We start from the raw sequence: 27,201 nt of genomic DNA on the forward strand, positions 1-27,201 counted from the left end.
GGTTGATTGTGGGGGGCAGTGGAGGAGGATTGTTACTGCTGGTGCCGCTGTTGTTGGTCGAGGCCGACGGCGCAGGGTGCAGAGAATGCGGTCCTTGCGTCTGAAAGACCGGGTCGTAGCCTTGACAAGTGCGCTTGCTCTTCATGCAATTTCTGCACTCTGGTCGCCCTTCATCGCACTGTTCAATTGAATCGAATCGTTAGCGCTTGTGTGAGGGTAGCAGGAGGGAAATCAATGGTCGCGCTTGGAGGAGACTAGCAGGGCGCAAGTGGACGCGAGGGAAAGTGCTGCCGTGACCCAAAGGGGACTGAAGAACGGGAGAGCAATCTCGAGACGACGAGAGGCGTTGAGCGATGGAGTCGCTTAGACAGAAAAAAAATGTGTGTAGCGCCGTTGAGTTAGGGATGGAGAAGGGAAGGTTTGTGACACGGGGCGGAGATGGCATGGTCGATCACCAAGCCCCGAGGCATAGTACCAGGCGTAGTAGCCTAAAAAGGGCCGGGCATCCTTTGGGGGCTTTTTGGGGGGGGGGGGGGGGGGCAGGCACCACAGGGAGCTCCCTGGATTTGGTGTTAGGCGCCATCCACGGCTATCACTTCACTAGCCCGAGTGGAGCTCCCGCCCGTGTAAACTTGCCCTCAACCCGCCCCCCCCAAATGGTCCTTGCCTCCGGGGCTGGCCTTGCCATGCCATGCGCTCGCTGCCAAAACCCGCCCACCCCGTGCGTGTCGACAACGTGGGCAAAGACGTGACGTTGACATGAACAGAATCGAAACTCGGGCAAGACTGAAATGATCAGGTGGTTGCAGAAAAGAAACGGACTCACCTTGATGCGCCTCTTTCGGCATGTTAGACATCCTGTCTTGGTCCGTCTCTTCACCTCCTTGGCTTTGTGTCGTGGAGGTGCAACGATCAAATTCGGGTCCGTGGTCGAGGGCAGAGGCATCCGTCCTGGCATCTGCTGGTACGGCGATGGAATCCCCGGATAGATTGGTCGTGACTGTACATACTCGGGAGGTCCTGGCGGCGGCGGGCCAGGTGCCGGGGCTGGTCGAACAGCGTAAGGATACGGCAGCGGTGGCAGCACACGCTGCTGTGCTGGCGGTGGGGGTGGTAGAGGTTGCACAACTTCTGGTTCCGGCCTATGTGCGACCTGGGTGTGGAAATCGATGCTGCTGATCGGAGGCAAGCTGATGGGTGCCGTCGAAGCTTGTAGAGCCGCCGTGGTCATATTTGAATAGTTCATCAGGTCTGCTGCTTATCGCCCTCCTGCTGCTTCTCGCGAGCAGGGTCGGTCAATGCAACAAAGTCGCGAGGCAAGGCGACGTCGATGAAAGAGTGGGTGGGTGGCAAGTGCAGATTCTCGTCGCCGGGTGCTTTTCCCAAGCAGTGAACTTGGAAATTGCGTCTCAAACGACCGATTGGATGATCATGAGTGAAATTTCCAGCTGGTCGGTGTTCAGGCCCAATCCTTTTGGCCTTTTTGCAACGCTTCCGCGAGATTTTCGATTCTTTTCCCGACCGGTTTTTCTGTCTTTTCCTTGCAGACGGAGGAATTTGAAGACCCGTCTTTGCAGCGAACAGGCAAAGGTAACGCAAGTCAGCAAGCGATGCAAAAGAACAAAACAAGAAACAGCCCAGCGCAGCGCAGCGACGATGGAGAACAAACAACCGGGGGATGAGAGAGGATGGAGCGCAAAGCAAAGTTGTGAAGAAAGCAAAGTACTCGGAAAAGGTATGGAGTATGTGGTATGGTGTGCCTGCACCATAGTAACATAAACATATGACTTGGGATGGAGGAGCAAAGTGGCATGGCACTGGACGGAAGGAGCAGCGGCGGTTGACAGGCATGCGAGTCCACTGACAGGGCTCGACGGGGCAGGGGGGAAGCTGCTGAAGTGCTTGGTCACCCCATTCAGGCCCCGTGAAACGCCCACCAGTCGCCAATGGGCACAATGGGTCAACGCCTTGACCATAAGAGTGCTCGCCCTCTGCTCGAGGCCTCGCGGACGTCCTAAGTGCCGAAACGCAGGTGAGCATGAATCAGATTTCGATGGCGAAATTGGCACGAACCTCGCTTGGGATCGCTTCGACTCGATCAGCCGCCTTAGACGACAAGCATTCTCTGGGGGGGGGGGGGAAACCAGGTGCAATAATGCAAAGGTGGCCGTGCTCCAAAAGCCATACCAGGCCTGGAGGCACCAGAGGCACTAGTGGACGAGACTGGTTGAGGGCACTGGACAGACAGTGGATGAAAACAACGGACAACAGCACGACTCCATCAGTGCCCCGAACGGCCCGGAACAAGCTGAGTGTCAATCAACGGTCCCCAGGAGTAGCGACCCAAATGACTTTGACCTGGCTACCCAGTACACCAGTCTCTGGCCTCCTGCTGAGCAAAGAGTTTGCAAAAGCCCTGGTACCCAGTCAAGAGGCTTCTCGCTTAGGGCATCTCCCGACGCCAGACGACGTTAGGCCCGAGTCTAAGCACCCTTAGACTGTGCTTCATCTGGGGGCGCCCTTTTTTGCCGGCTTTGCCCACTCCTAGCGCTTCCCGCTCCAGGTCGGTTGCATTAATGTGCATCGGCGCGGTCAACTATACACAGTAACAATCATTGTCAATTGATCAGAAGCTGAGAAAGACAAAACCACAATCGTCCAACAGGGCATAGTCCCGGCCCTCCCTGGAGGAATAGTCTCTGGGCCTTTTCAAGGCTGGAGCAGTAGTGTACGAGGACTCCGTACATACCTAGGTAAGTATGTACACCGTATGTTTGTCCCGGTGGATACGGTGAAGGATGAAGATTGATCAAATCATGGGCAGGGATGTGTAGATGTGGTCCCAACGGAGGCGGGTAAAAAAAGCACTTGGATGTCAAACACACTCGCACACCACATAGGTAGTCCCCGTACATAGCACCACACAGGCAACAAATCAGGAATCAGGCAGAAGCAACTGGGCCAAACAAAAGGATAGATAACACACCGTGGAGAGCAGGCTTCCTCTCGTCCCACTGTCGACCTAGGAAGCCTTTGACACGGACCAATGTTGTCGTTGATGCTCCCGGGCGCTCTCCTTCTTTCTGAGAATGCAATATCCCGAAAGAGAACGAACGTGAGTGCCCTGGAAGTCACGATGCTGCTGCTTGACCGTTGCCAAGGGACTCTAGAACCCTGCTAGCGGGATTTCGAGAAATGGAGTCGTATCAGTCGAGCCACCAACAATTTTGGAAAAAGCGCAGCCAGCGAGCGCCCACTTCTGTAACCGAGCCCAGTAGTCGACTCGCTGCACTTGCGCTTGCATGCAACTCCCTCCCTGACTCTGCCTACTCGAGAATAGCACGCCGACAGGGTACTCCGTATCCTTCCTTTGAGGCTGTCTTTCAATGTGACCATGTCAGCATCCAAACCCACCGAATCAACCCATGTCGTCTACCGAGGACCTGCGGGCTCCAAGAAAAAAAGAGGGTAGTGGTGCTGGTGCTTTTCCTACCTCGTCGACCCTCGCGCTCCGCTTCCTGATTCTCCCTCTGTTCCTGTCTTGGTGCGTTCGAAGCGGTGCGCCACCAGTTACCCATTCAGCTTCCACCCTGGCCGACTATTGGAGAGGTTGTGGATTGAGGGGACAAGAGATAGCAAAGACTTCGGGATTGGCGTGTGATATCCCTGGAACCTTGCTGTTTGATCACCATAACCCCCGTCACGCTATCGACTGAAACAAGTGTTCGAAAATCTCCAGACAAACTAGTTGGACAAATAGCCCAGGAAACTCGTCCTCGACAAGTCCACGACGGCCTAAGGGCTTCAAGATACTCCACCGAAAGTGTCCATCATCCACAAGTCTCCGGCGCACAGGGCACTTTTAGCCTTTTTTAAGTTCATGTGTGCTTCTTAGCGAGACAAGTTGGACCACGCTCCGAGATGTGTGCTTGCCTCCGTTTTGGCAGGCCTCCCCCTCGAGCTCTGGACTTTCTGCCTTGATCATCCCAGGAACGCTCCTCGAGCCGTCATGATCGCCCAGCCACAATGCATGGTGGCCCGCATTTGATCCGGTACCGCCCAGGTACCATTTGTCAACTGGTCGTCTCGAGGGTGGCTTTGGTGTCACATGAGCCCGTCTGCTCAACATGAGAGGGTGCATGAAATCATACCCTGAGACGGCCCTGGCAAGAGGACCTTGATCCCCCTGTGAGCCTCGACTGGCCCATTGCATGGCCCCTCTGGATAATAGCCTATCTATCCAAGGGCATCCTGCAAGGAGACGAAAATTGCAAAAATTTTGACAAACTTGATGATAGTGATGGGTTTCCACTAAAACTGCCTTTTGTCGAGAGACACCACGAGGATGATTGACGGAGGTGCGCCAGAGACGGGAGTCATGCAACAATGCAGCACAATATTCTCCGAACGAGCCAGATCCCTTGCGGGACCAAAAGGCGAGAAGCACAAGCAGCATGCAGGCGTGCAGAGGCGACCGAGACCCTTGCCTTAGGGTCCTTCCTGGGGCAGACTGGCCGTACTGTACGCGCACCGCTTGTGCTGCCCTCACGGCTGGGCGCATCGAGGACTCCTCGGCATAATCAAGCCTAAACGAGGATGACAACTGGAATGATTCGACCTTTCCACGATGTGCAATTGGCCGCCGGTGACATGTAGCTCATGCATGACACCTTTCTAAAAGAACTGAAGGCGGTCAGTGATGACGCTGTTGATTTATCAGAGCCTACGTAAACCTCGCCTGGAGAAGCAGCGCTTCCAGGTCACATTGACACCAGGCCACTCGGCATGACCGATCAACCTGTCTGGATGCAGGCTTTCTCTCATGTTTGGCTTTCTTGCTCATAGTGTGTCGCATAACTAGATTGCAGTGGTCCTCCTCCCGCCCGAAACTAGACAACGCTGACCGCTGCTCCCCTGGTCAAAGTTGGGGTTGAATTCCACGCGTTGTCCGACCGCGGGAAATACCTTCTTGTACCTACCTTATACCTTCGCTTGGCCGAAGTTGAAGGTGAGCCACGTTCGAAACGAGGATGGTCCTGTCACTGCTGTCATATCATCAATATTGTCGTACTGTGTGACGGTAAACCCCACGTGGTTACGCCACTTGAGGAGTTCGTGCGACAACTTGGTCAATTAATTCCAGTGGCCAACGGTTTGCCAACTAAGCATCAGAGTTTGGGCCAAAACTGAATGTAATCAGTCGACAATCAAAGGTTGGCTTGATCATGATCTCGCTTATCTGGACTCCGGTTCGCTTCTGCCGGCTTAGATTCCACCATACCAGCGGGTACCGCGAGGATGTGGTGTTTCAGGATATTTTAGCCTTACGTCTCTTGAACACAGGAACCGGAATCTCCTCTGGGATTCGGTCCATAGACTTGGATGGTTGTGTTGAGCCTGGCTCCTCTTTCACCACCAGTCCATCTTCGTCCGGGCGGTTTTTGGAGAAAGATTCCACCTTCGGTGAGGTATAATCTCCACCTTGATGTCCATCTTGGCTGAGCACTGGCTTGTGTCCCGCCTGCAAAGAGTCCTTCTCTCCCGATTGAAATTGCGTACTCAAGGACCCGGGCGTTTCTCTCTTCAATGAGATTGAACCCGACAAGAGTTCATCCAGGTCAGCTTTGTCCTCACCGGGATATTTTTTGGTGGTAGCACCCCATCCCCGTCGAACGACAGCCTCGCCAGCTTCATGCTTCTCCTCTTCATCTTCCTCCTGACCTTCGTATTTGCGCTTTTTGACACCTATACTCAGAGGGGCTTCTGATGGGGTCTCATCAACCACCTGTTGTGACACCACCTGCCAGTCACCCACCATAGCCATTTCAGAACGGAATTCTTCAGGGATTTTGATCCCCATCTCGGCCAGCTGCGCCCATTGTCTTTTCCGATCTGCAGCAGACTGAGGGTTCTGTGCGGAAGGACGGCTCTGTTTCGAGGATGATTGTGAAGGGCTCACGGACGTGCCAGAGTCACCACCAGCAACTCCCTTCAGTCTCTCGACTTCTGACTTAGCACGTTCTTTTTCCCGCTCACCTCGCTCATGGCTGTTTTGAATGTCACGAAGGAATCGCTTCAGGTTGTTTTGGTGCTTGGTGGTTCCCTCATGCTGTCTGCGTTCGAAAGGGGTGTCTTTGACATAGGTGCTGCAATGCTTGCACCAGTATTTCGGCTGTAGATCAGTCAGTGGTGCGCCATATAGACCGTGGAGAGTTCGAGAAGGCCTTGACGTACTGTTGATTTCCAGTATTCCGACATAATGAATGAGTGCTGAGTGAGGATGGGCTATGTCATAGGTGATCGATTTGGAGAACTGCGGGCGAATGGCAAGATCTTTTGAGCGCTAATCTCGGCGACAGTGGCCCGAAAATGGCTGCGGGATGATGGAAGAGAGGAAGAGATTCCGGAATTGGAAGGAAGATGATGCAAAATCGTTCTTGCCTGACAGCGAACTCTTATCTGTTGACCAGCGAGATTGGAGGAAATTCTTTCTTGTCAGACGTCATGCCTTCTCAGCAGAGTTGTTGAGGCGAATCAAAGCACGTGACTGGACTCCCCTCCGATCTTTTCCGGGCGCTAAAAGAAAACCCAAGGTCGAACTCCGGTAATCGGGACTTTGACTTTTTTCCCTTTTTTCCCTCCTCTGCATGCGAATCTTGGACGAGCAATATTCACGTCGAGAGCCATCCCCTCCCACGCTCCTTTTTTTTTTTTCAGTCCCTAGCCTTGAAGAAGCTCAGCATAGATCCTCGACAGCCTGTCGACTTATAACATAAACAAAAAAGCGATCAATAGAACATCCACTCCCTTGCATTGAAAGCTCGATAATTATCGCTCACCAAATCCTCTCGATCCCTCGGTGGCCATTCACCCTATTCCGATATCATGAAGATTTTCTCATCCTCGTACACCTTCGACTACTCCTGGGAGGAGGTTAGCACGAACAATTGGCGAAAATACTGCCCTTGGAACGATAAAGCTTCTCATGTTCTGGCGGTTGACACGATCTCTCGTCACATCGACCCTCAGACGGGCATCCTCCGCACCGAACGTCTAATTACATGCCAACAGAATGCGCCGAAATGGATCCTGAGCATCCTTGGAGGCGACACTACGAGCTATGTTTATGAGGTCTCGTACGTCGACCCAGGTTCCAAGAAAGTCACAATGTGCAGTACAAACATGACCTGGTCCAACCTCTTGGAATGCCGTGAGACCGTGGTCTACCAGCCTTCTTCCAGCGACACAAAACAGAAGACAGAATTCAAACAACAGGCCAAGATCGTGGCATTGTGCGGTGGATGGCAAAAGATCCGCAGCAAAATTGAAGACGCCAGTATTGAACGCTTCCGGGAAAATGCAGCCCGAGGTCGCGAAGGCTTCGAGATGGTCTTGGAAATGTCGCGCAGAGTCTTTGGCGAAGAACGGGAGAGACTACGAGCGGGATTGCCGGTCACTGTGTGATACGCCATGCAGCCAAGGTTTTCTGCCTGTTACACTCTGTTCTCGTCAGCGATGGCAGGTCCTTTCCACGCCATCATGATTCACGACTTTACAAAGGACATAGATTGGTGTTGCGCGTCTAAACCTGCTTTTGATTCTCAACGGGATACACTGGGTCGCGGAAAAGTGAAAGAATTCATGTTGTCCTTGAGCGTGGCGTTCGGGAATGAATATTGCTTGAGATACCACGATACATCGATGTCTTTACTGGATTGCTCGGCGGGAAAGACTTTCTTCTTCAGGGCGAGGCGAGCATAGAGATGACTAGGACCTCGCTACGAGCTGGGCTGTTTCGCAACAGAGTAGCTAGACTTGGTTGAGGAATTGGTCCCAAACGCCTTGGGCGCCGCATAGAGAGCATTGCGTCTTGGACAGGTCGGCTTTCGTCAACATACTAGACATAGAGGTCAAACCCGCTCAATTAGAGTTCATTACAAGCCTACCGAGTACAAGTACTCGACTCCGCACAACTCCAGGTAGTGGGCGCTTAAGACTTGACGACGCAGGAGATTGACATGCTCCTAGGAAGATTCGAGCCATTTGGAGTGACAAGGTTTAAGTGCGCCGGTGCAGTTCGACATGTCTCGGTTGTACCCAGTGGACGCGAAATCAATGTAGCACCGCAATGTGCGAAGATGATAAGACCTGGTCCACTAGAAACGGGTATTCGCAACTCGCAGCTCTGCCATTATCAGCGAGAGAACCCTTCAACCAACAATGGACAGGGGAGCTCCCGTGCCTTGCTTGGAGCTATTCCGCAGACTGCAGCTAAAGGAACAAGCTCAACTGCCGCCGATCAATCATGGTCGAATGCTGCCCGTGTTTCGTCCATGGCCGCCAGGTGATGGAGGAATGATCTCCCTGCGTGTTGTTCGTCTCGAAGGCCTCGAGCTAGCCACGAGGTAGAACAAGTGGCAGAGTCTGACCAGGAGATTTTCCCATGTTGTATGAGGACTGAGCACCTTTCTGCTAAGGGAAGGCAAAGGGGGGAACAGCACGTGGTGACATTCCCAGCCGTCAGACGGCAGGTTAATTTTCCGACTTTGGGGTCGTTGGCTCGCCCTTTACGGAGTTTTTACTGGGAATCCACCCGCCAGTCCTGCTGGTTCCTGTTGGTTTCTGCTGGTCCCTGCTGGTGCCTGCTGGGCCCTTCTTTAAGTCCCTTTCAGCAAGACATCCCCGGCTCAGGGCTCGACATCTCGCCCTGCTCCCCCCCCATCACTGGCCACGACTGCAGCGTCCTATTCCAAACCTCCTATCCTTTTCATTGCGCATCATTCTATCAACGATGAAGCTGCGATACAGCACCAGACATGTCTTCACTCCTTGAGAGATGACCTCCAGCCCGCCGACGCGGCTTCTTTGCCAAATCCCATCCCAAATTTCGCCAGTCCATCGAACTGGCCCCGATTGGCTGTAGCAAGAAGCCTTTCCCCTGTCCGCCTCCTGGGCCGTTCCTGGCCGTTCCTCGACTGTGCATGCGCTCCTGCACCATCCCCTCGAAACACTACTTGCTGTGACTTCTCTCGCTCTTTGCACCTGCAATGTGAGGCATGGACTATCGCAACGGTATTGCGTCTGTCGAACATCCATACGACCACGCCTTGACTTCTCAGCCCGATATTGATTCCTCCCCCCTCGATTTCGCGCAAATACCACCGCTCTCCTACCGCCCCGAGACTCCCCCCGAGTCAGTCCAGGTCATCTCCTCACTCATCGACTCTCTGAGTAAAATATCCGCTTCGTCGTATTTGAACCAAGAGCCGAGCGCGAACGGCAGTATACATATACCCGGGGACCTGTACAGTCGTTCCAATTCGACCGAACCACCCAATGCGGATGACTTGGACAGGGAGCAGCACGACCCCCCTATCACCGATGACAGTAGCGAGGGAGAGGCCGCCGCTGCGCCGGTGATCAAGTACGCCAGAAGGCCGCCGTTATTATCCAAACGTTCGAGTAGATCGTTCATCCACTCCCTGAATATGTCTTCTCAGACTGCTCTAGCCGCAAGGGAATCCATACAGAGCCTGAGATCGCGTGCAGAGTCCGACAGTGTGGGAGTGCCTAGCATTGAGAGACGGAATCGTTCTAGTGCCAGCTCGACCTTCTCATTTGTGAGTGGTTTGAGTGCCCCTCTCAGGAAACCAACTACCGAGTCAATGCGCGACACGGCTACAACAAGACCTATTCCCAGGAGAGTCTCATCCGACAGACGGCGAAAGACTGAATCGCTTTACAGCATAGATCAGGAGAAGGAGAACAAGTTACCCACTCGCGCATCATCCATTGATGGCCATTCAAGCATAGGAACACAGCTAGACCCACCGCCCTCAGAGAGCCCTACGATCGCTGCGCTGCGCTTAAGCAGGGGCGACTTAGGAAGCCATATGATACCCTCTCGTCGGTCGTCGCTCAGACGCAGCGTCACAGGTCTTTCGGACGCCCCACAGGACCAGCACAACAGATACTCTTTTTCTGGCCGTGACCTGAAAGAGCTTAATATCGACTCCGAACTGATCGAAGGCGATAACTCGACTGTACGGCGGATCCGGGAACTGCAAGAAGCCCGGGAGAAGCGTCAGAAGGAGTGGCGAAATGAGGCCAGGAAATCGGAGCGGGCTGCGAAGAGACACACTATTGCAACACCTAAATTGTCATCACAGCGGTCAAGCCCCTACCAAACTTCGAGGCTTTCTGTCACCGAGGTGGTGGTTGAATCGCCCGAAGTGGAGAGCCCGCTTGACCTGTCCGCAACAGTCACCGCATCGGATCTCGCGGACATGCCTGCCTTTGTCCCAGAAGGCCCTAAAGAAGAACCGCTGGTCGCCCCGCCTTCTATGGGCGCTGTCACGTCGAATCCGCCGAGCGCAGCGCCATCCCGACGCAACAGTGTCTACCGGAATTCTGTGACTCAAGGGAAACGGAGTTCTATCACCCATACAGCTAAGCAAGAACCCGCACTTGCGGAAATGAAGTTGATAACGGACGAGGTTGAGGCTTTTCTCGGTGCCCCGCGGTTTACGCAAAAAATACGACATCCTCGTACCGGCCGGACGATCACCTTTTCAGAAGTGGGAGATCCAAACGGATTTGTTGTCTTGTGTTGTGTAGGTATGGGTTTGACTCGATACCTCACGGCATTTTACGACGAACTGGCCAGGACTTTGCGCCTGAGACTGATCACACCTGACCGACCTGGAGTAGGCGCAAGCTCGCCATTGCCCGAAACCCAGTGTACACCCCTGAACTGGGTTGACGATGTAGCTGTTATATGCAGTTCTCTAGAGATCACGAGGTTCTCTCTCCTTGCGCATTCCGCAGGCGCAATCTATGCTCTCGCAACAGCCTTGAAAATGCCACAATATGTACGAGGGCGCATTCATCTCCTGGCGCCATGGATACCACCTTCCCAGATGCACAAAGGGGCGACAATAGGATCAGACTCGCAACCTATTGCCAATCTTCCTTTTACTCACAAGATCCTCAGCGTTTTGCCAGCACAGATTCTTAAAGTCGCCAACTCCAGGTTTTTGACCGCGACAAGTGCCTCTGTAGACACGAAGCCGTTGAAGTCGAAAAAGGCCAAGCAGCAACTAGAGAGTATGGATGTAACGTATGACTATCCCTTCCAAGATCTCAACGACGACAGTTCATTCAGAGCCGCCCTTCCTGACTTTGAACCGGAACGACCTCGAACTGGTACGCCGAATAGAGCACGAGCTCTATCGTGTTATCAAGCCAATAATGAAACGCAGGGAATACCAGGACCACCTGTGTCCAGCCCAAAGGCGGATTCTGTTCGACAGGCATTTTCGTCTACAAAGGCTTCTGCTGTGACTCCTCGACCCATGTCACCCCGCCTGAGCACCGAGACACGTCAAGCACTCTACAACCAGACTCTCACACATCGCATCTGGACGTTGGCCACTCAAAATGCGAATCCCGCCATCGACCTCCTAGTTTGTCTAGAACGGCGAAGACCTATCGGGTTTCGATATCCCGAAGTAACCAGGTCAGTCGTAATCCATCACGGGGCCAAGGACACACGGGTTCCACTTGACAACGTGCGTTGGCTGCACAGTGTGATGAAGCGATGCGAATTACGAATCCTGGACGGCGAAGGGCACGGCCTAATGGCAAGCGCCTCCGCCATGGCCACGGTCCTAGGAGAGATCGCCAGGGAATGGGAAGAATGGGAGAAGATTGCGCAGGGGAAGGAAAAGAGGAAGAGAAGTGATGCAGCATCTACTTTCTCGAGGGGGAGGTCGTTTCACAGTAGATTTGTGGATGCCTCGTACCGAGAAGCAGCATCGCGGGACTCCTGACAAAGCTGGATCTGGTTGGGATTGGATGCGAGATGCATTTCGAAAAGAGCCCGACCTTCTCCTGAAGACCTCTTCACAATGGAGCCAGCTCCCCCCTTTATGGACCAGTTAACGCAACAGCACCTGGCGAAGGCTGGGTGTTACCTTATGGGACTTGGAATTGGAAACGGGCAATGATAGCGAATTTGGCTATTATACATACGGTAACGGGTAGCAGATCAGCTACAGTATTCGGCACCTTTAAGATTAATCTAATCCGCCCTCGTCCGGGCTTCTGGAATTGAATAAAGCAGACATGATACGAACAGAGAAGCACAGACTTATGGGCCAAAGCGTCCTTTATGAGAGCTTTCCCACAAGTCACTGATCTGACGAGGCTGGTTCTCCCTTGTCCTGAGTCCCGGCTCCTCTTGTCCTCCCTTCTCCACACCCATGTGCGCTTGTTCCCGGCACTATGCATCTCCCTCGTACTGTACATACCCAGTAGTGTCCCACCCTCCTCCTCCAACTACTGTACCTAAATCTCTTGATCGCACCCCACCTGGTCGAACACATATTTCGAATACAATCATGACTACTGGGTAAACAACTACTTGTTGGGCAGGTTCCTCATACTTTTTGGCACATGTCCAGCATTCGGTCTGCCCACCTCCCTTCCCCTTCGAGTCTACCTCATCCCCAGCCCTTATAGCGCTTGCGATGAGCAAGGTTCCCGATGCCTGGGAGGACGAGTGGTCCACCGCAGCTGATGTATGTGATGCGGTCCTTTCTCAAAGCCCTGTCTCCGAGTCGCTAAGCATTATTTCCCCAGGAACCGCCAACTGCCCCTACGGAACCCAAGAAAGTCTCGTCAAAAGTGACAAAAGCCCAGCGAAGGGCGCAGCAGGCCGAATTCAATCGCCGGCTGTGGGCCGAAGCGTACGGGGGTTCCCCCTCTCCCAAAGAACTTCTTCCGCCTCATAGTCTGTATGCTAATTCCCAGGTTTGGCCTGACTGCAGTGAAGGCCCTAGGGAAACCAACTACTTCCTCGAGTCGCGCAACATCGTTCCGCTGCGGTCCGAGTTCAAACCCCCTCCGATCCTCCTCTCGAGAAAAGGACCCATAGTACAATCACAGTCCCCACGACCACCTACTGCCGGTCTCCAAGATCTGAACCTGAACAGTGATAAGAATGTTTCCGCTGACCGCGAGTCGTCCGAAGACGAAGAGGAGGTCAAGGCCCGCGAACTCTCTGTCGCGGAACGACAGGCCCAAGCCGCCAGGGACCGGGAGGAGAAACAGCGCAAATACGAAGAACGGAGACAAGAACTGTTCGGGACCTCTAGTGCCAGTACAACACTGTCCGCTCACCAGCAAGGCGGCCATAACAAGTCGGGAACCTCCAGTCCCGGGAGTCTAACTCCGCCAGGTTCAAGATCCGCGACGCCAAATCGCAGTCGAGGTGGCAGGGGAGGGCGCCGCGGAGGAGCAGGTGCGGCGGGGAATCACAACATCAACTCACGAAACCAATCAAGAGGCGGATCTCAACATCGGGAACTATATGATCCCTCATACGCTTCAAAGCCAGACTCGACGTACATTCAGCGACGAGAGCGGGAGAACGGACTGGGAGCGCTCCGCGATTCCTTCGGGATGTCTCAGCAGCAGCAGCAGATCCAAGAACCAATCCGGGCACCGAGAGGGCCAGACGGGAGTGGCCGAGGAGGCTTTGGTTTTGCGACAAAACCGACAACTACAACTACAACAACAACAACAACAACAACAACAACAACAACAACAACCATACCTGTGCAAGCCGAATCGGCCACTATAAGTCCTGGTTCTATAGCGACAGAGGATGCCACTCCTCCTCCCGTTTCCGTCGTCGATGCGATGCGGACGCCTTCATGAGCGACTCCCCCTCTTGGCGCTTGGGCGAGTCGGGATGGGAACAACAAGTAGCACTTTTACGACTTCTGAGACCAAGTCCAGCCTCGACCGACCGACTGAATGAGCGTCTCGTTCAAAGAAGGAGGGTGGGCGGGGGAGAAGGTGTATTGGGGTTTTTAAGCATCGTAGACAGTCCTTACATGTGTGTATTGTCTCCGCCTTACCCTATCTACCTAGACTTGTTACAGAGTACACACGGCGTGCTCTCTGGGTAATGGACAGCGAGCATGGCAACGAATGGCGTGTAGAACGCCATCAAAGGCCTCAATCCACCCTTCCAGTGCCCATCACTGACTGTGTCTCCTTCCTATGCACCTCGGTCCCTCCTGGTCTCTGGATAGCTGCCATCGGCCACGTTCTCGCCGTGCTAATCGTTGCCGCTATTGCTGCTTTTGTCTCGCTGGATCTCTCGTATTCTACGTATATAGAGTAGCTTATACCGACATACTTATATGTAGCTAGCTAGCGCCTCTGCCCTGTTCATACCTGGTTTCCGCAAGGCGAAGGTAACAACGACACGAACGCGTTATTACACACACAACTACAAGCACGCATAGCCTTGCCAAGGTCGGCGAACCCTCAATTGAAAGTACCCAGTGATTGGCTCATCTGCAGAATGTAGACATGGTTGTGGTACTGGATGGCATGCCTTGGCTCTTCTACCTGTGCTGTGTGAGACGAAACAGCGCGTTTCCGGGAATCTGAGGATTGGTCATCCAGTCGTGGTCAATAGACAGGCAATCTTCATCGTATCCGCGTTATCCGTTTCACGTCTAATACGAGCATCCAGTGACCATAGAAAAGAGTAGATTGAGGCTCAAGGCTGCATGGCCCCTGGGCCCTCCATCATTCCACGCGAGGCCTCAATTGTATGATGGCTTTGTCACTCGAGGTCATGGAATTGTGATATACAGCTCGCCAGCCTTGCAGCCCTCCGTGCAACACCCTCCCGCCGTAACTTTCACGTTCCGCACTCAGATGAGGTGTTCATGATACAGTCTGCCCAATACCGTCAGCATTATGGGCGGCCTCCTCCTCTGGCAAACGCCCCCAGACATCACCACCTAAGCCGAACCCCTCCTGCGCAACGACTTTCCTCGCATACTGGATCTCCACAATGGGCTTATGCACATCTTTCGCGCACCATCCATCCTCGCCCACACCTCTATACACACCATGGTAAGAGTTTTCGTCACTCACGGTCCTCCTCACACGATCGTCCCCTTCGATAGCATCAACCCACTGTCTCCAGCGCGTGCCAACTTCCGGTTTGGGAAAGTTGCGATAATAGCTCAAGACGCGGGAGAGCCGGATGATCCAGGGCGCAAAGACCACATCAACAAACCCAATCTCATTGCCCAGGAAGAACGGCCCTGTCGCATGGCTGGCGTTGACCAACGCGGTGATGTTCTTTTGTAACGTGGCAACGAGCATGCTATGTTGCGCCGCTGACGCCGCGTTAGTGACTTGTGCGTGTGCATCTCCGTCGACCTGCATGCCGTCTAGACCCAGTGGTTGTTCGACATTGGGCGAAGGAGGCGGGGTAAGCAGTAAGCTGTAAAAACTTGGGAGAATCTTGCGGTTGATATGGTCCGTCCACAGCCGACAATGTGCTCTCAGTTGCGGGTTGCCCAGGGGCAGGAGAGAATGCCCCATAGATAAATCTTCGAGGTACTCCAAAACAACGCCGCTTTCCCAGACGCCCCAATTCCCATGCCTTATACACGGAATATTCCCTTCAGGGTTCACTTCCAGCATCTCTGGTGGTCTGTAACTGTCGAGAGTTGTGGGCATTATTTCCACCATCTGATACGGAATACCTTTGATCTCGAGGGCAATCCAGATGCGTTGTGCGAAGGGGCAAAAGGAATTGGCGAAGAAGGTCATCTTTGTGGGGGCGGGAGCGGCGTGAGACCGGGCAGTGAAGAAAGCCATTCCCGAGGCTTTGAACGAAGGAGAGGTCGACTCGTTGTTTGATGAGAATTGATCGAGGGAAGCGAGGGTGGGGATTTTCTAGGAAGGGATGATCAGTTGCGCTGAGCGAGATTGAGTGAGTACAAGAAGAAGTCCCAAACAGATTCCGTTGTAAAACAACGGGGGGGGAGCAGAAGGAGACTGGTCAGGGTAGGAACAGTGGAAGTGCTCGAATGGTCATGAGCTTTGGAAGAGACACTTACACTCAATCGCTTCTTCTCCTTTTCTTCTTTCAACAACCATCTTTGCACGCTATTCTTTTTAATCCGATCGCTTTCTTCGAGAGTATGCTTGTGATCCAAATCGGAATTCAGATTGGGATCCAACAGGGAGTGATGTATTTCGTCTTCTGCGTCGCCGGTGGCATTACTGTCTCGTTTCGAGTCCTTGATAGCTCCACCCCCCGGGTTGCCTCGGACTCGTTGAATGGTGAACCATCGTTTTCCATCAGCACCGGGATGGCCTCGCGGTAGAGGGCGGGGAAGTTCGAGCAGGCCAAAATTTGGATCCATGGGGTTGGTAGAGTTGTGAAGAGCACCACCACCACTACCAACGCCGCCGAGACCGTGGCTACCGTCTTCCATCACAATGGTTAGTTCGCCGTTGTCTACGCCCCCATAAGTGCCCATATCATTCGCCATGGTACCGTTAGCATTAGCACTGTTGTCGACGCCGTTCGTGTCGTTCCCCGCCCCCAACCCCATTTTCCTCGCGTCCTCGGCACTGAAGTACTCCGTGATCTTGATCTTGACATCGCACAGATCTCGCTCCCGAGCCTGACGCTTGCGCTTTTGCTTGTTGGGATCATCACTCTTGGGGGTACCGCTAGGGCGACCCTTCAGTCGACAGTCCCAGTAGTGACTGACGAAGGCCTTGCGCTTGTATTTTTGAGTGGAACGATGAGAGTAGATATTGTCAACATGGGGAAAGTAGGTGAGGAACTCTTCTTCGGACAGCACCAGTGGTTGAACGATATTGAAAAGTCTGTTACGCCACTCCTCGAGGTTTGGCGGGTGAAGAACTAAAGGGAATGTGTCGCTGAAGGGGTTTGCCGCAATAACGGGCTCGGTTTCTCCGTTGTCGTTGTTGTCGTTGGCGTTGGAGCTGGCATTGCCTTCAGTAGTGGAAGGGGTGGGTTGGTAATGGGACATCCAGGGATCAGTTTGGACCACGCCATGTGGTGTGGTGTAGACTTGTGACTGTTTTGATGAAGATCGAGCCGGGGTGGGAGTGCCATTCGGATATGCAGACGAGGAGTTTCTGAAGACGAAGCCGTTCTGCTTCTGGGATTGCGCCGGGTCTGGCTGCACCTGCAAGTTATCCGGCTGCTGGCTCATCTGCGTGGCCTGCGTTTGAGGAGTCGTATTCGAAACGATGCCGCCGGTGCGAGACGGGGTGGTCGAACCCGCATTCTGGAAAGCTCGAGTCTGAGCCGATGTGGCGGGGCGCGCCTGCTGGGGACTGCGCATAGCGACATTCGCGCTTGAACTGCTTGTATTCCTCGAATTATTGCTTTGTCTTCGGGTCTGGGTCTGGGGGGCGGGAGGGCTGTTTGTCTGTTGTGGCAGCAGAAGTGGTGGCAGGATTATGGGATAGGATTGGTTGTGAGGGCTGGCGTTGAGGGATTCAGCAGGGGCATATCCAGCAGCCGCGGCAGCATCTTGTGAGGCGCTGTCATTCTCATTACTGAAAGCAGGATATTGTTGTTGAACCGCCGCGGCGAAGGTTTGGAGAGTGTCGGCCTCCATGGCTGAAGGGCGATTGATTAACGGGATGGAGGATGCGCAGGTTCAGGTTCGTGATAAAGCGGCGTGTCTGAAGGGAGGGCTGAATGAGGGCTGAGAGCAGAAAGGTGGAAAGAAATTTGGAGATGACTTGGCAGAGTCCCAAGGTTGGCCAGTTGGCAACTCGGCAAAGTACTGGGTACCTCGAGTTGCCCTTGTCATTTCAAGCCCAAGACGTCATTTGAAATACGAGTTAGTAAGCGGCGAGGCAGTCCATCCACTCGGTCATCCGTGATATACTGCCTACTCCGTCCATAGCAACCTCCCCATTGCTCCCCACTACTCTACAGGGCAATATTTTGCTCAGTCAGAGCCGTACTATTCGATTGCCCGACCCTTGCTTCGATCTTCGTCGGGGTCTTATTCCAAGCAAGGTGTGTCTGACCATCAGTGGTCTTGACAGATGACACTGGCGTACTGCGTACTGCCTCCTCGTTGCATCCGTCCCGATTCCAACCTTCACCCCATCTTCCTATCCTTTCTCTTGTCATAAGCTTGTGTGTTCTGGAATGGAAATCCCCACGTTCGCTTATCTGCACCTGTCCTTTTCGACCGCCTGGCCTCCGTACCCCCAAACATCACGCTCCACAGTCCCACGCTGGCCATCATCCCGTACCCCAGAGCTCCGAGCATGTACGCCGTTTGTCCGTAGTTGACATATCGCGTGTAGCAATATACCGTGCTAAGGCTGTGAAAAAAAGTCGTTACCTGTAGTATCGGTCTGGCGTAGGGCGCCTTGGGATCGTTGTCCTCCAAGCTGACCGGCTCACTTATGCTCGACGACAATGGGATTGTCCCCGTAAAGAACATGGTTATCACCGCAATCAGAACTAGAGCAAAGCCTAGCGATCGGCCTAAATAGACTTCGACTTCTGTTTTGTTCGGGGTCCGAGGCTCGTCAGAGGGGGCTCGTAACCGGGGAAGACCTTGGATGCAGCCGCGGAGGATGACGGCTTGGGTAGTATCATCTATAATTCTTACCTGAAGTCTGATGTCCGTCGTTTGCCAGCATCATGATGGCCAACTTGGGCATAAGAATCAACAGGATTGCTTGCATTCCGAGCCATATTGCTGTGCCATACGTGTAGGCATAAAACACCTGATAAAAAGGCCCGGGGTTAGCTGGCATTATGGTGGGGAGTAAACCACAGTGACGACTCACATCCATCCTCGAGACAGGCACAGTTGAGGTCAAGAAGCGGACCGATCCTGGGTCTCCCTGTGTCGGAGTCGCGGCTCACTGGCAAAAAGGCACAACGAACTTGAACCAAAGGGAACGAAACACCTGGATATAAATGAGATACGTATGACGTCATCGGCCAGCTTTGTACGAGTGCTAGCCAAGTGAGCGATGCTCATCACTACGAAGCACCAGTACGGAGTAATATGTACGTAGAAGCATCCAAGCGCCTAGGACCTGCTAGGACCTACAATCTTTGTCGGTCAAGTAAATTGTGGTTAAGACATGCTAACGGCTGTAACAAAGAAGCGAGTGCTTGCATAGCATCATTTCTGTAGACCAATGCAACCCTGTGCGGGTTGGGTAAATGTGGTTCATAGCCATGGAAATGCTTCGCTTTCGCCCCGTGCCCCAACCAGGATATGCCCAGTCGATTCATCATCAGCTTTCGCCCTGATACCTATATTTCGAATGCCTAAAGAGCCCGACACTCTAGCGCCACATGCATTCTATCGTCAACATTCATGCTAGAGTTATGATATTCTCATCCTCCCCTCGTCTTCACTCAATCTCCTTTTTGCATGTCGCAACATTCTTCTCTATGAGTTCTGGAATGCAGTAAACGCTTTATAAGTGTATCCAATAAATGGCAAGCTCATTTCGGCGTCTTGTTCCGGCGAGATCTGCTTGGCTTGCGCTCGGTGCATTGCGCTGTTGTCCTCCTGAGGAATCTCGTCAATGGGGAAGTAGCTGACGTCGATGTTCGATGACAGTTTGGGTTCGAATGGTGCTCGGATCTTCCGCAATTGATCCCAGACCACTCCTCGGAAGAAGGGATGTTTCTTGATGGACGACGCCCCATCATGAGCTCCTCCTTCCTTGCCCAATCGATCATTGGCGTCGCAGAGAAAACTATGCGGGTCAGCATCAGAGAATGTCTAGCCGCTCAGCCGGTTCGCGTACCTTCTAATCATGTCTTCAGCATCTCGACCCAAGACCAGTTCATCGGGGAAGTACAATGATTCCCGCCAGTTGACAATCTTGCGATAGGTGTCATGTGTATCTTCGGCACAGAAGGGTGGCCAGCCAACCAAGCACTCAAACATGATGGCTCCCACTGACCACCAGTCGCACAAATAGGTATAACCTTGGCCGAGAAAAATTTCAGGAGCGATGTAATCTGGAGTCCCAACGGTCGAGTAGGCCATGTGACGACGCGATTTCCTCCAAGTATTCACCAGTCCTCGGTTGCTCACCGTCAGATTGATCTGCTCATTCAGAGCCATCGAATTTCGGTTCCCTGACTTGTCGTTGGCTCCAGCTTTGAGGAGTGCTTGGTAGTACGAGTTCTCGTGCTGTTTGCGACCGCCGGTGGAAAGACCAAAGTCTGTCAACTTGATATGACCTCCTCTATCCAGGAGAATGTTATCTGGTTTGATGTCACTGGAACAGCGGTCAACTTGACAACCTAGGGGAAATGATTTGGGCGCTCTTACCGATGGAGGAAGCCAAGCTTATGTACGGCCTCAATGGCCATGACGATCTCAGCCATGTAGAATCGTGTGATGTCTTCCGAGAAGATTTCGTATTTGATCAGCATAGTCATCAGATCGCCACCGGGCAAAAATTCCATCAGCATGTACAAGTACGTGTTGTCCTGGAACGAGGCATGCAGCTTGACGAGCCAAGGGTTGTCTTTAGAATCTGCCAGGATATCACGCTCTGCCCGGACGTGGGCCAATTGATCCTTTTTGAACATCTCTGACTTTATCAGAGACTTCAAAGCATAGATTTTCCCGTCCGTCTTGCGCTGCACTAGTTTGACCTCTCCGAATGCTCCTTTGCCAATGACCTTGATAGTAGTGAAGTTTGAGGGCACTTCCCGCGTCCGGATAAAACGCAAGAAACGTGCCTCTTTCTGCGCGAGCGTATTCATTTCCTTTTGCTTGTCAAGGTCGCTGACGGCCGGGTTCTTCAGCAGCGCCTCCAGCTCCTTTGCACGACTATTCCTATCCCTGGCTCTCTCAATATTCTCCTGGAAAAAACTGTTGACCAGTTGTTTAGCAGCTGTGCCTCGTTTAAGAACGTTATCGGAGTATCTGCGCGGGTTCGGTTGTTCCTCCTCTTCGGGCTTTGGTGAAGGCCTCGGCATTGGTGGCGCTAGATGGCTCTGGTAGGGATTCTGGACTTGTCTGGTTTCGCCTGCTGTCCGAGGACGCGACATGGCAGGTGACGGAGTGCGGTTGACATTGCCACGTGGTGTGGCACTCAAATCTTGGTTGGAAAACTGTTGAATGAGCCCGCTTGTCCCATCGTTATTGTTGGCCATATAGGGTCTCGAATTCGCTTGGTAGGCGGGTTGAGGAGATTGGAGGCCACTCTGAGGTTGGTATTGATATTGCTGCTGATATTGAGGCTGCTGCGACTGGGGAGGGTATTGTTGGTTCAAGAAATAGCCAGCGTTGGTGTTGGGGTTCGGGGAGACGAGACCGCTGGCATAATCCTGTTGTTGAGTGCCATAGATCGGCTGAGGAAAGGTGGACGGAGTGGTAGGATACATTCGAGCATTGGCAGCGTCAAAATTATGCTGGTTGTCGAACTGAAAGTTCAGTCGAAGACGGTTGTTGTCGTGGTCCATTGTTGCAGCAGATCAAAGGGCCAGCGCAAGGCAGTTAAGGAAGGGGAGACTGCTGGGCTGTGACTCTGGCTGACCAGGTTGCAGGCACTCCTATTAGTCGCAGATGCCTCGGAGGGCCACAAGTAAGTGAACTGGAACCTCCTCACACCGGAGACGGTGTAGACAAATCCCCCTTAGACTGACAGTAGTCGGTGTAGTCTTGCGCTTCGTTGAGCTCAATTGCGGCGACTGTGGGAGTGGCAGACTTCTGCTCAATCGACGAGGTGAGCGACGACCAGCAAGGAAAGCGGGACTCCCTTTACGTTTCCAGAGCAAAGGACAAGAGCAAGGTGAAGAGGACATATGTAGAAGAGAAGGAGGTGCATGGGAAACGGTGCAGAAAAATAGGGTGCGCTGCATGGACATCGGTCACTGCAGGGTGGGAAACAGGTCTAGCTACAGCCTAAGAATTAGGGGCAGGTGCCCACAAGCCCACTGGAGGCTGCCCGCTGCACTAAAGGCAAGCTTAAAGAGACTCCTGGGTGTTTGGGTGTCCAAAGGGGGTTTTCCAGCATCAACGAGGATTGTCCTTCACGCCTGTGTCCCAATTGCACGGCAGAACTGACTTCATCGTCAGGCACAACCACGCGATTGGTTCTCAGCCTCCTACCCTGGGCTGACATCCCACCTACATACAGTAGAGCTATGGCAAAGAAGCCATGGCGAGGATGCCAGCTGGCTGCTCGCGTGGTCACACGCCTCGCTTGTCTTTCTGTTTCTATCTCGCACAGCTTCTTGCGTGAAACTGCGACCCCAACGTCAAATTGTGCACAGCGCACAGGCACAAAATCAACTGAGTTGATTTGAGGCGCACGGGCAAGCGGAAGATATCAAGGTAACCTATGTCTCGGGTGGGAGAGTCCTGGTATCCTCTGCCCAGCTCTTCGTCAGACAGTGGGCCTACTATAGACACGTACATACCTATGAGTTGTTTCTTTTGAACAACGGTTAAGAGATGTCGTCGCTGTGACTCCCGGTGTTTGGAATGAGCGGTAATAGTTCCAGGAACCTTTAAAGGGGGCGAGGGGCAGACGACAGGGACTGTGAGCCCCAAGGGAAAGTATCCCGACTCCAACTACACCGAGTGAGGATTAAGGGAAAGTAGCCCGAGCCCGCTTGCAGACCATTGTCGGAGCAGCATATCCGACCGTCACTTTTTTTTCTGGCGGACCATGCACGCGCATGCTCTCTGGGAGCAATCACAACTACCTGGCCATCCACAAGCTTGAGGCCGGAGCGCCAGCAACACAATGGCGGACGGCCCGAATCCTCCAAAGCCGGATGGCCTACCTGAGGGTGCCAAATATGAGGCTCCCAAGCCCCATAAACAAAATCCCGCGCTTCGAATGATGGGTCAGTCTTCTCAGCGCCCAGAATCTAACAACCTTGTCTGACATGCACCAGGAATGCCCAACTTCCGCCTGAGATTGCCCTCGCGGAATTGGATGATCTTCCTAACGATTGTCGGTTCCTGGACTGCAGCTGTTGTCTACGATAGGAGGGAAAAGAAGAAAGCCCAAAAGAAATGGTGCGACTTGGTCGCTCATATTGCCCAAGAGCCTCTGTCTCCTAATCAGATGCGCCGCAAATTGACTGTCTTCTTATCCGCTCCGCCAGGAGACGGCATCAGACCGTCACGACAGTATTTCAAAGACTATGTCAAGCCCGTGTTAGTGGCCGCGGCAATGGATTACGACGTGATCGAGGGCCGGAAGGAAGGAGATGTACGATATGGGACAGCAGAACAAATACGCCGGTTGCGGCGGAAAAAGGGCGAAAAAGGGACCAACTCTGCCGACCCAGAGATGGACACCGAAGCAGCGATAGATCTGATTCGGGACAAGATGCAGATCGTACCAGAGCCTGGAGTTCGTGGGGATCTAGTCCTTGGAAGACATACTTGGAAGGAATACATAAGAGGACTGCATGAGGGATGGCTAGGACCAGTTGACGAACCTCCAGCTGCGCCTGAACCTGTCTCCATCTCCGAAGCTGAACTCCTGTCTCCACATCCTCCCATCGAAGGTCGAACAGATAATTCCACAGCCGCAGAAAACCAGGAAATGCCAAAACCCGAATCGGAAATGAAAACAAGTGAAGAAGAGAAGAAGGAGGAAGAAAAGAAAAAGCCATACCCTCCTCCAACATACCTCCCCATCGATAAATACTCATCTGCCACCTTATCGCCCCATACTCCAAGCAGCTTCGAGCCGTCTCAACCAATCCACCAACAGCATCTCTTAGGCTTCCTCAAGACCCCTCAGAGAATATACCACTTTCTCACGCGTCGATATCTGGCGGACCAAATTGGTCGCGAGACAGCTGCCATTGTCCTCGCCGCAAGTAGACCGTACGAACAGAGTTCCTCATCGTCCACTTTCTCCGCGGATCCGTCAGATCTGCAAGCGGACCTTGTGGCTACAAGATCCCCCGAATCCGACGCCTCTCCAATCTCGACTTCATCGCCTTCGCAGAACCTAACAGAATGGGAACAACAATCCCTGCTTATTCAAGAGGAACCCAAGTGGCACAAATCCGTGCGCAAACCCCGCAAGGATGATGACGCGCTCTACGAGCCGATCTGGATCAGCGACATGGTCATCGACGATCGGATAGGTTCGCGAATGAGAAAGTTCCAATTGGACCTGGAAGAAGAGGTGAGAGCGGATAGGATTGGTCGCGGCCAGGAGAAGGCGAGGGTGAAGGAAGTGGAGGATTTGAGGAACGAGAAGGTCATTGTTGGTAACTTGGATGATGATTGAGACCCCTCGAGGCCCTAGGGAGCTTTTCTGTTTCTGAATATCGATAACGTGCAAATATTGGGCTTTGTTGGTTCCAAAGCAAGCACTGTCTTATCTACTCTACTGTACCAAAAGAAAAAGGGAAGAAAATCATTTGTGAAAACGCCCTGAGAACAAACCAAACCCGGTGTCCCCACCTATGCTGATCACCTGGGTCATATGGTATCATGGGGTTCCACACGAACCTTCACCTCCCTCTTCCCCCTCCTACCACTACTCCAGTGGCCGGCATGTGCGCCTTGCAGGTCCAAATCATGACTGAGGCTGTGACTGTGGCCGTGACCGGTATCCAGGTCTAAGAAGTCTCCCCAAGGGCGCATCCCGTCGAGGACCTCAGTCTCGCGCTTCTTGAACCGGTGACCCTCGCGCGTGATGTACATGGGCATAGAAACCATCGTGGGTTGGGTGTTTCCGTCCAGAAGGTTTCCATGGTCAACCGGGGATAGATGGCTGAGATGTTTCCCTTGGCTTGGGTCTCCCCGGCCACCATCGCCTTGGCAATCACCCTCACCCTCACTATTAGTGCTCCTGTCGCTGCCGCTGCCATCGGTGTCACCAGCCTCGTTCTTGTCCTCGTCGACATCCCACTCGCCCCACGCATCCCAGGCATCTTTGGCCTCGCCGGTTCCGGCAGTCGGGTTCCTCGTGCTCGAAATGGGTTCGACGGGGTCGTATTCATGCGACTCGTAAACTAATCTGAACCGTAGTGGCGGAAGGCTGAAGTGCCGGGACAGGAGAGACTTCAGGCGGTACACCGATATTGTTGTCGGGAGGAGGCGTTGGAATGGCTCCACCATCGTGGTGGTGGAAGCATGACCGAGAGGGATATAGAAGCAGGCGTCCACGAGCCGGGAGCCGAGCGTCCCGGGCGCATAATTCTCAAAGTCGGACTTCTCCTGAGAGACATTTGAAGAGCGGTTTGCGGACGATTGTTGTTGGAGATACAGGCAAAGGATATCCTCACGATCGTACTTTTGGCAGAGACTAGAGTAGAGCGGGTGGCTTTTGCGGGCTAGCGCGATCGTTTCCTGCTGCGAAAGACTTGATTGCGCTTCAGACGCTTGGTCTAGTGGCTGCCTGGCGGTATTTCTTTGCAATAGGGATCGCAGTTCCTTCTCTCCGACCGATAGGTAGTAGATCTCGCCTTCTTCCCTATCCCGCGGTGTGATGGTCGTATAATTCAGAGATTTCAGGTGAGGGATCCGCGCGAGGGTCAGATAGTATGATGTAGAATCCGAAGTGGTGCTTTGAGCCTCGTCTGAAGTGGTGGATTGTTCGTACAATGGATTCCGTGAGATGCGCAGCGAAGTGAGGTTGGGAAACAGGTCCGGAAGACTGGTGACGAATGAGTAGTCTCGGATCTGGTTGTTGGCGAGATTCAGGGTTTCGAGGTTCGAGATGCTCGAAGAAGTAGAGGAGCTACAAGAGTCGAGGCCCAGATTCGAGATAGTATTTCCTTGGAACGAAAGCGTCTTGATGTTGGGAAATAATGAGAAGAGAACGGGTAAAGAGGATAAATCTGCAAATCGGTTGTTGTCGAGAATTAACGTCGTTAAAGCAGGACATTGGGACGCCACTGTGGCGCCATCTATCTCAAACGAACCCAGCTCGTTCAGTGATAGTGATATCGTCTTCAGAGAAGGAAAGCCACATTGCCCTTTGGAGAAAAAAATGTTGAGGATCTGCTCTGGAGTGAGAAGACACTCGTTTAGATGCAACTCCTCGACATCCTGAAACGGACATGCTTCCTGCGAATAGTCGACCTCAAAGTCCCGTAAGCGCAGTCCACCGGCTTTCAAGATCTTCAATTTTCGAAAGGGAATGCACATGTCCACAATGTCTCGCCAGGTTTCAATGACGTTCCAACCCAAGTCTAGTTCAACAATGTTTGGACATGTGCGTTCGACTTCGAGCTGTGCATTGCGAATGTGCTGTCTGGAAGCGCCGCGTCGAGCGATGCCTGAGACCACCAACTCATCGACGAGGACAATCTTGAGATCGGTGAGAACAGATAATTGCTTCTGAATCCGCTCAAATCCGACCTCTTCTACCACCTTTCCTGATATCTCGATCATATCGTCCGCGGCGCTGCTGACGGCGACATTAACACCTGAACTGCTAATAGGTGCATATTTGAACTTGATCGCCTCGAGGAGCGTCCGTTCCAGGTCAGGATTGCGGGAGGGCCTCACGAAAGAGGCAGCAGTCGGTGAGGACGAAAGACATTGGAAGATCTGTTGACCTTCGTGTTGTCCATTGTGTTTGCCACGGCTGGGATCATCCCATTCGACTCCCAGCCATTCGCCCTTCGTATTGGAAAGAGGGCCATGATAACGCACACTACATAGTGCACCAGCATAGCTGCGGCGTTGCCCCACATACACTTCGCCGCTGGCCATACTGTCAGAAGTTGTTTATCCCGGGGTACCCTAGAGAAGTATCGAATGAAATTAATGCACCATCCCGAGCGCAGAAGAGTGAATCTCCATTTCTAGCCAGAGCAAAATGAATGTCAAATCGAACGGAGTCTTTCCAAGAGAGGCCACGGATGGTGTTGAATCGTTTGTGGAAGATGAGGGAGCCTTGGAATTTAGGACGTCAAGGCTGCAAGGGGCACGCGATATCCCAGGTTGGTTTAGCGGGGGCAGGCACCAGGCTGCGAGGATATACGGAGTCACAGCCTCGTCGGTATCTCTTGAATCTCTTCTCTCCGTCAAGTACAGCATGTCTTCAACATCAAACTGTCATTTCGTTTGGAGATTGACTCTCCTGCAACCGATGGAGTATGTATCTGGCCGACTAGCATGTCTACGAGGCAAGTTGGCGACGAAGTCCAGTTCAAACTCAGATACACGAGGAGACCGGAACCCCCACGGTAGAGTGCTTATCCAACCTGTTGTGTTGTGGCTTCAAAGTTTCAGAAGACCTTCGCCTCGAAAATCCAAAAGCAAGTTGCCCACCCACATCCGAATAACAGTTCCTGAACTCCGTAGCTTTCCTCCATCTGCATTGTGGAGCATGTAT

General features: G+C 53.1%; 10 protein-coding genes across 10 annotated transcripts; 4 read left to right on the forward strand and 6 right to left on the reverse strand.

Moving 5' to 3' along the window:
- Positions 1 to 820: 820 nt before the first annotated feature.
- A1O5_08844 (uncharacterized protein) lies at positions 821 to 1,231 on the reverse strand (the record flags this gene model as incomplete). The annotated part of the gene is made up of 1 exon (XM_007749425.1): positions 821 to 1,231. A coding segment is annotated over one exon (411 nt), but the record flags the coding sequence as incomplete, so codon positions are not given.
- A 4,077-nt stretch (positions 1,232 to 5,308) lies between these two features.
- A1O5_08845 (uncharacterized protein) lies at positions 5,309 to 6,258 on the reverse strand (the record flags this gene model as incomplete). Its single annotated transcript, XM_007749426.1, has 2 exons — positions 5,309 to 6,172; positions 6,235 to 6,258. The coding sequence occupies 2 exons, from the start codon at positions 6,256 to 6,258 to the stop codon at positions 5,309 to 5,311; spliced, it is 888 nt and encodes a 295-aa protein (XP_007747616.1).
- Positions 6,259 to 6,885: 627 nt separating this feature from the next.
- On the forward strand, positions 6,886 to 7,464 carry A1O5_08846 (uncharacterized protein; the record flags this gene model as incomplete). Its single annotated transcript, XM_007749427.1, has 1 exon — positions 6,886 to 7,464. One exon carries the CDS (start codon positions 6,886 to 6,888, stop codon positions 7,462 to 7,464), a length of 579 nt encoding a protein of 192 aa, XP_007747617.1.
- A 1,592-nt stretch (positions 7,465 to 9,056) lies between these two features.
- On the forward strand, positions 9,057 to 11,831 carry A1O5_08847 (uncharacterized protein; the record flags this gene model as incomplete). The annotated part of the gene is made up of 1 exon (XM_007749428.1): positions 9,057 to 11,831. The coding sequence occupies one exon, from the start codon at positions 9,057 to 9,059 to the stop codon at positions 11,829 to 11,831; it is 2,775 nt and encodes a 924-aa protein (XP_007747618.1).
- A 699-nt stretch (positions 11,832 to 12,530) lies between these two features.
- A1O5_08848 (uncharacterized protein) lies at positions 12,531 to 13,722 on the forward strand (the record flags this gene model as incomplete). The annotated part of the gene is made up of 3 exons (XM_007749429.1): positions 12,531 to 12,581; positions 12,643 to 12,749; positions 12,831 to 13,722. 3 exons carry the CDS (start codon positions 12,531 to 12,533, stop codon positions 13,720 to 13,722), a joined length of 1,050 nt encoding a protein of 349 aa, XP_007747619.1.
- A 1,026-nt stretch (positions 13,723 to 14,748) lies between these two features.
- On the reverse strand, positions 14,749 to 17,483 carry A1O5_08849 (uncharacterized protein; the record flags this gene model as incomplete). Its single annotated transcript, XM_007749430.1, has 2 exons — positions 14,749 to 15,774; positions 15,939 to 17,483. 2 exons carry the CDS (start codon positions 17,481 to 17,483, stop codon positions 14,749 to 14,751), a joined length of 2,571 nt encoding a protein of 856 aa, XP_007747620.1.
- Positions 17,484 to 17,978: 495 nt separating this feature from the next.
- Positions 17,979 to 18,648, reverse strand: A1O5_08850 (uncharacterized protein; the record flags this gene model as incomplete). Its single annotated transcript, XM_007749431.1, has 2 exons — positions 17,979 to 18,391; positions 18,501 to 18,648. 2 exons carry the CDS (start codon positions 18,646 to 18,648, stop codon positions 17,979 to 17,981), a joined length of 561 nt encoding a protein of 186 aa, XP_007747621.1.
- Positions 18,649 to 19,298: 650 nt separating this feature from the next.
- A1O5_08851 (AGC/NDR/NDR protein kinase) lies at positions 19,299 to 21,337 on the reverse strand (the record flags this gene model as incomplete). The annotated part of the gene is made up of 3 exons (XM_007749432.1): positions 19,299 to 19,611; positions 19,663 to 20,142; positions 20,196 to 21,337. The coding sequence occupies 3 exons, from the start codon at positions 21,335 to 21,337 to the stop codon at positions 19,299 to 19,301; spliced, it is 1,935 nt and encodes a 644-aa protein (XP_007747622.1).
- A 1,289-nt stretch (positions 21,338 to 22,626) lies between these two features.
- Positions 22,627 to 24,138, forward strand: A1O5_08852 (uncharacterized protein; the record flags this gene model as incomplete). The annotated part of the gene is made up of 2 exons (XM_007749433.1): positions 22,627 to 22,729; positions 22,781 to 24,138. The coding sequence occupies 2 exons, from the start codon at positions 22,627 to 22,629 to the stop codon at positions 24,136 to 24,138; spliced, it is 1,461 nt and encodes a 486-aa protein (XP_007747623.1).
- Positions 24,139 to 24,332: 194 nt separating this feature from the next.
- Positions 24,333 to 26,576, reverse strand: A1O5_08853 (uncharacterized protein; the record flags this gene model as incomplete). The annotated part of the gene is made up of 1 exon (XM_007749434.1): positions 24,333 to 26,576. The coding sequence occupies one exon, from the start codon at positions 26,574 to 26,576 to the stop codon at positions 24,333 to 24,335; it is 2,244 nt and encodes a 747-aa protein (XP_007747624.1).
- Between the last annotated feature and the right edge of the window lie 625 nt (positions 26,577 to 27,201).

This window comes from Cladophialophora psammophila (genome assembly GCF_000585535.1).
Source record: "Cladophialophora psammophila CBS 110553 chromosome Unknown aczJe-supercont1.14, whole genome shotgun sequence".
NCBI classification, from domain to species: domain Eukaryota; kingdom Fungi; phylum Ascomycota; class Eurotiomycetes; order Chaetothyriales; family Herpotrichiellaceae; genus Cladophialophora; species Cladophialophora psammophila.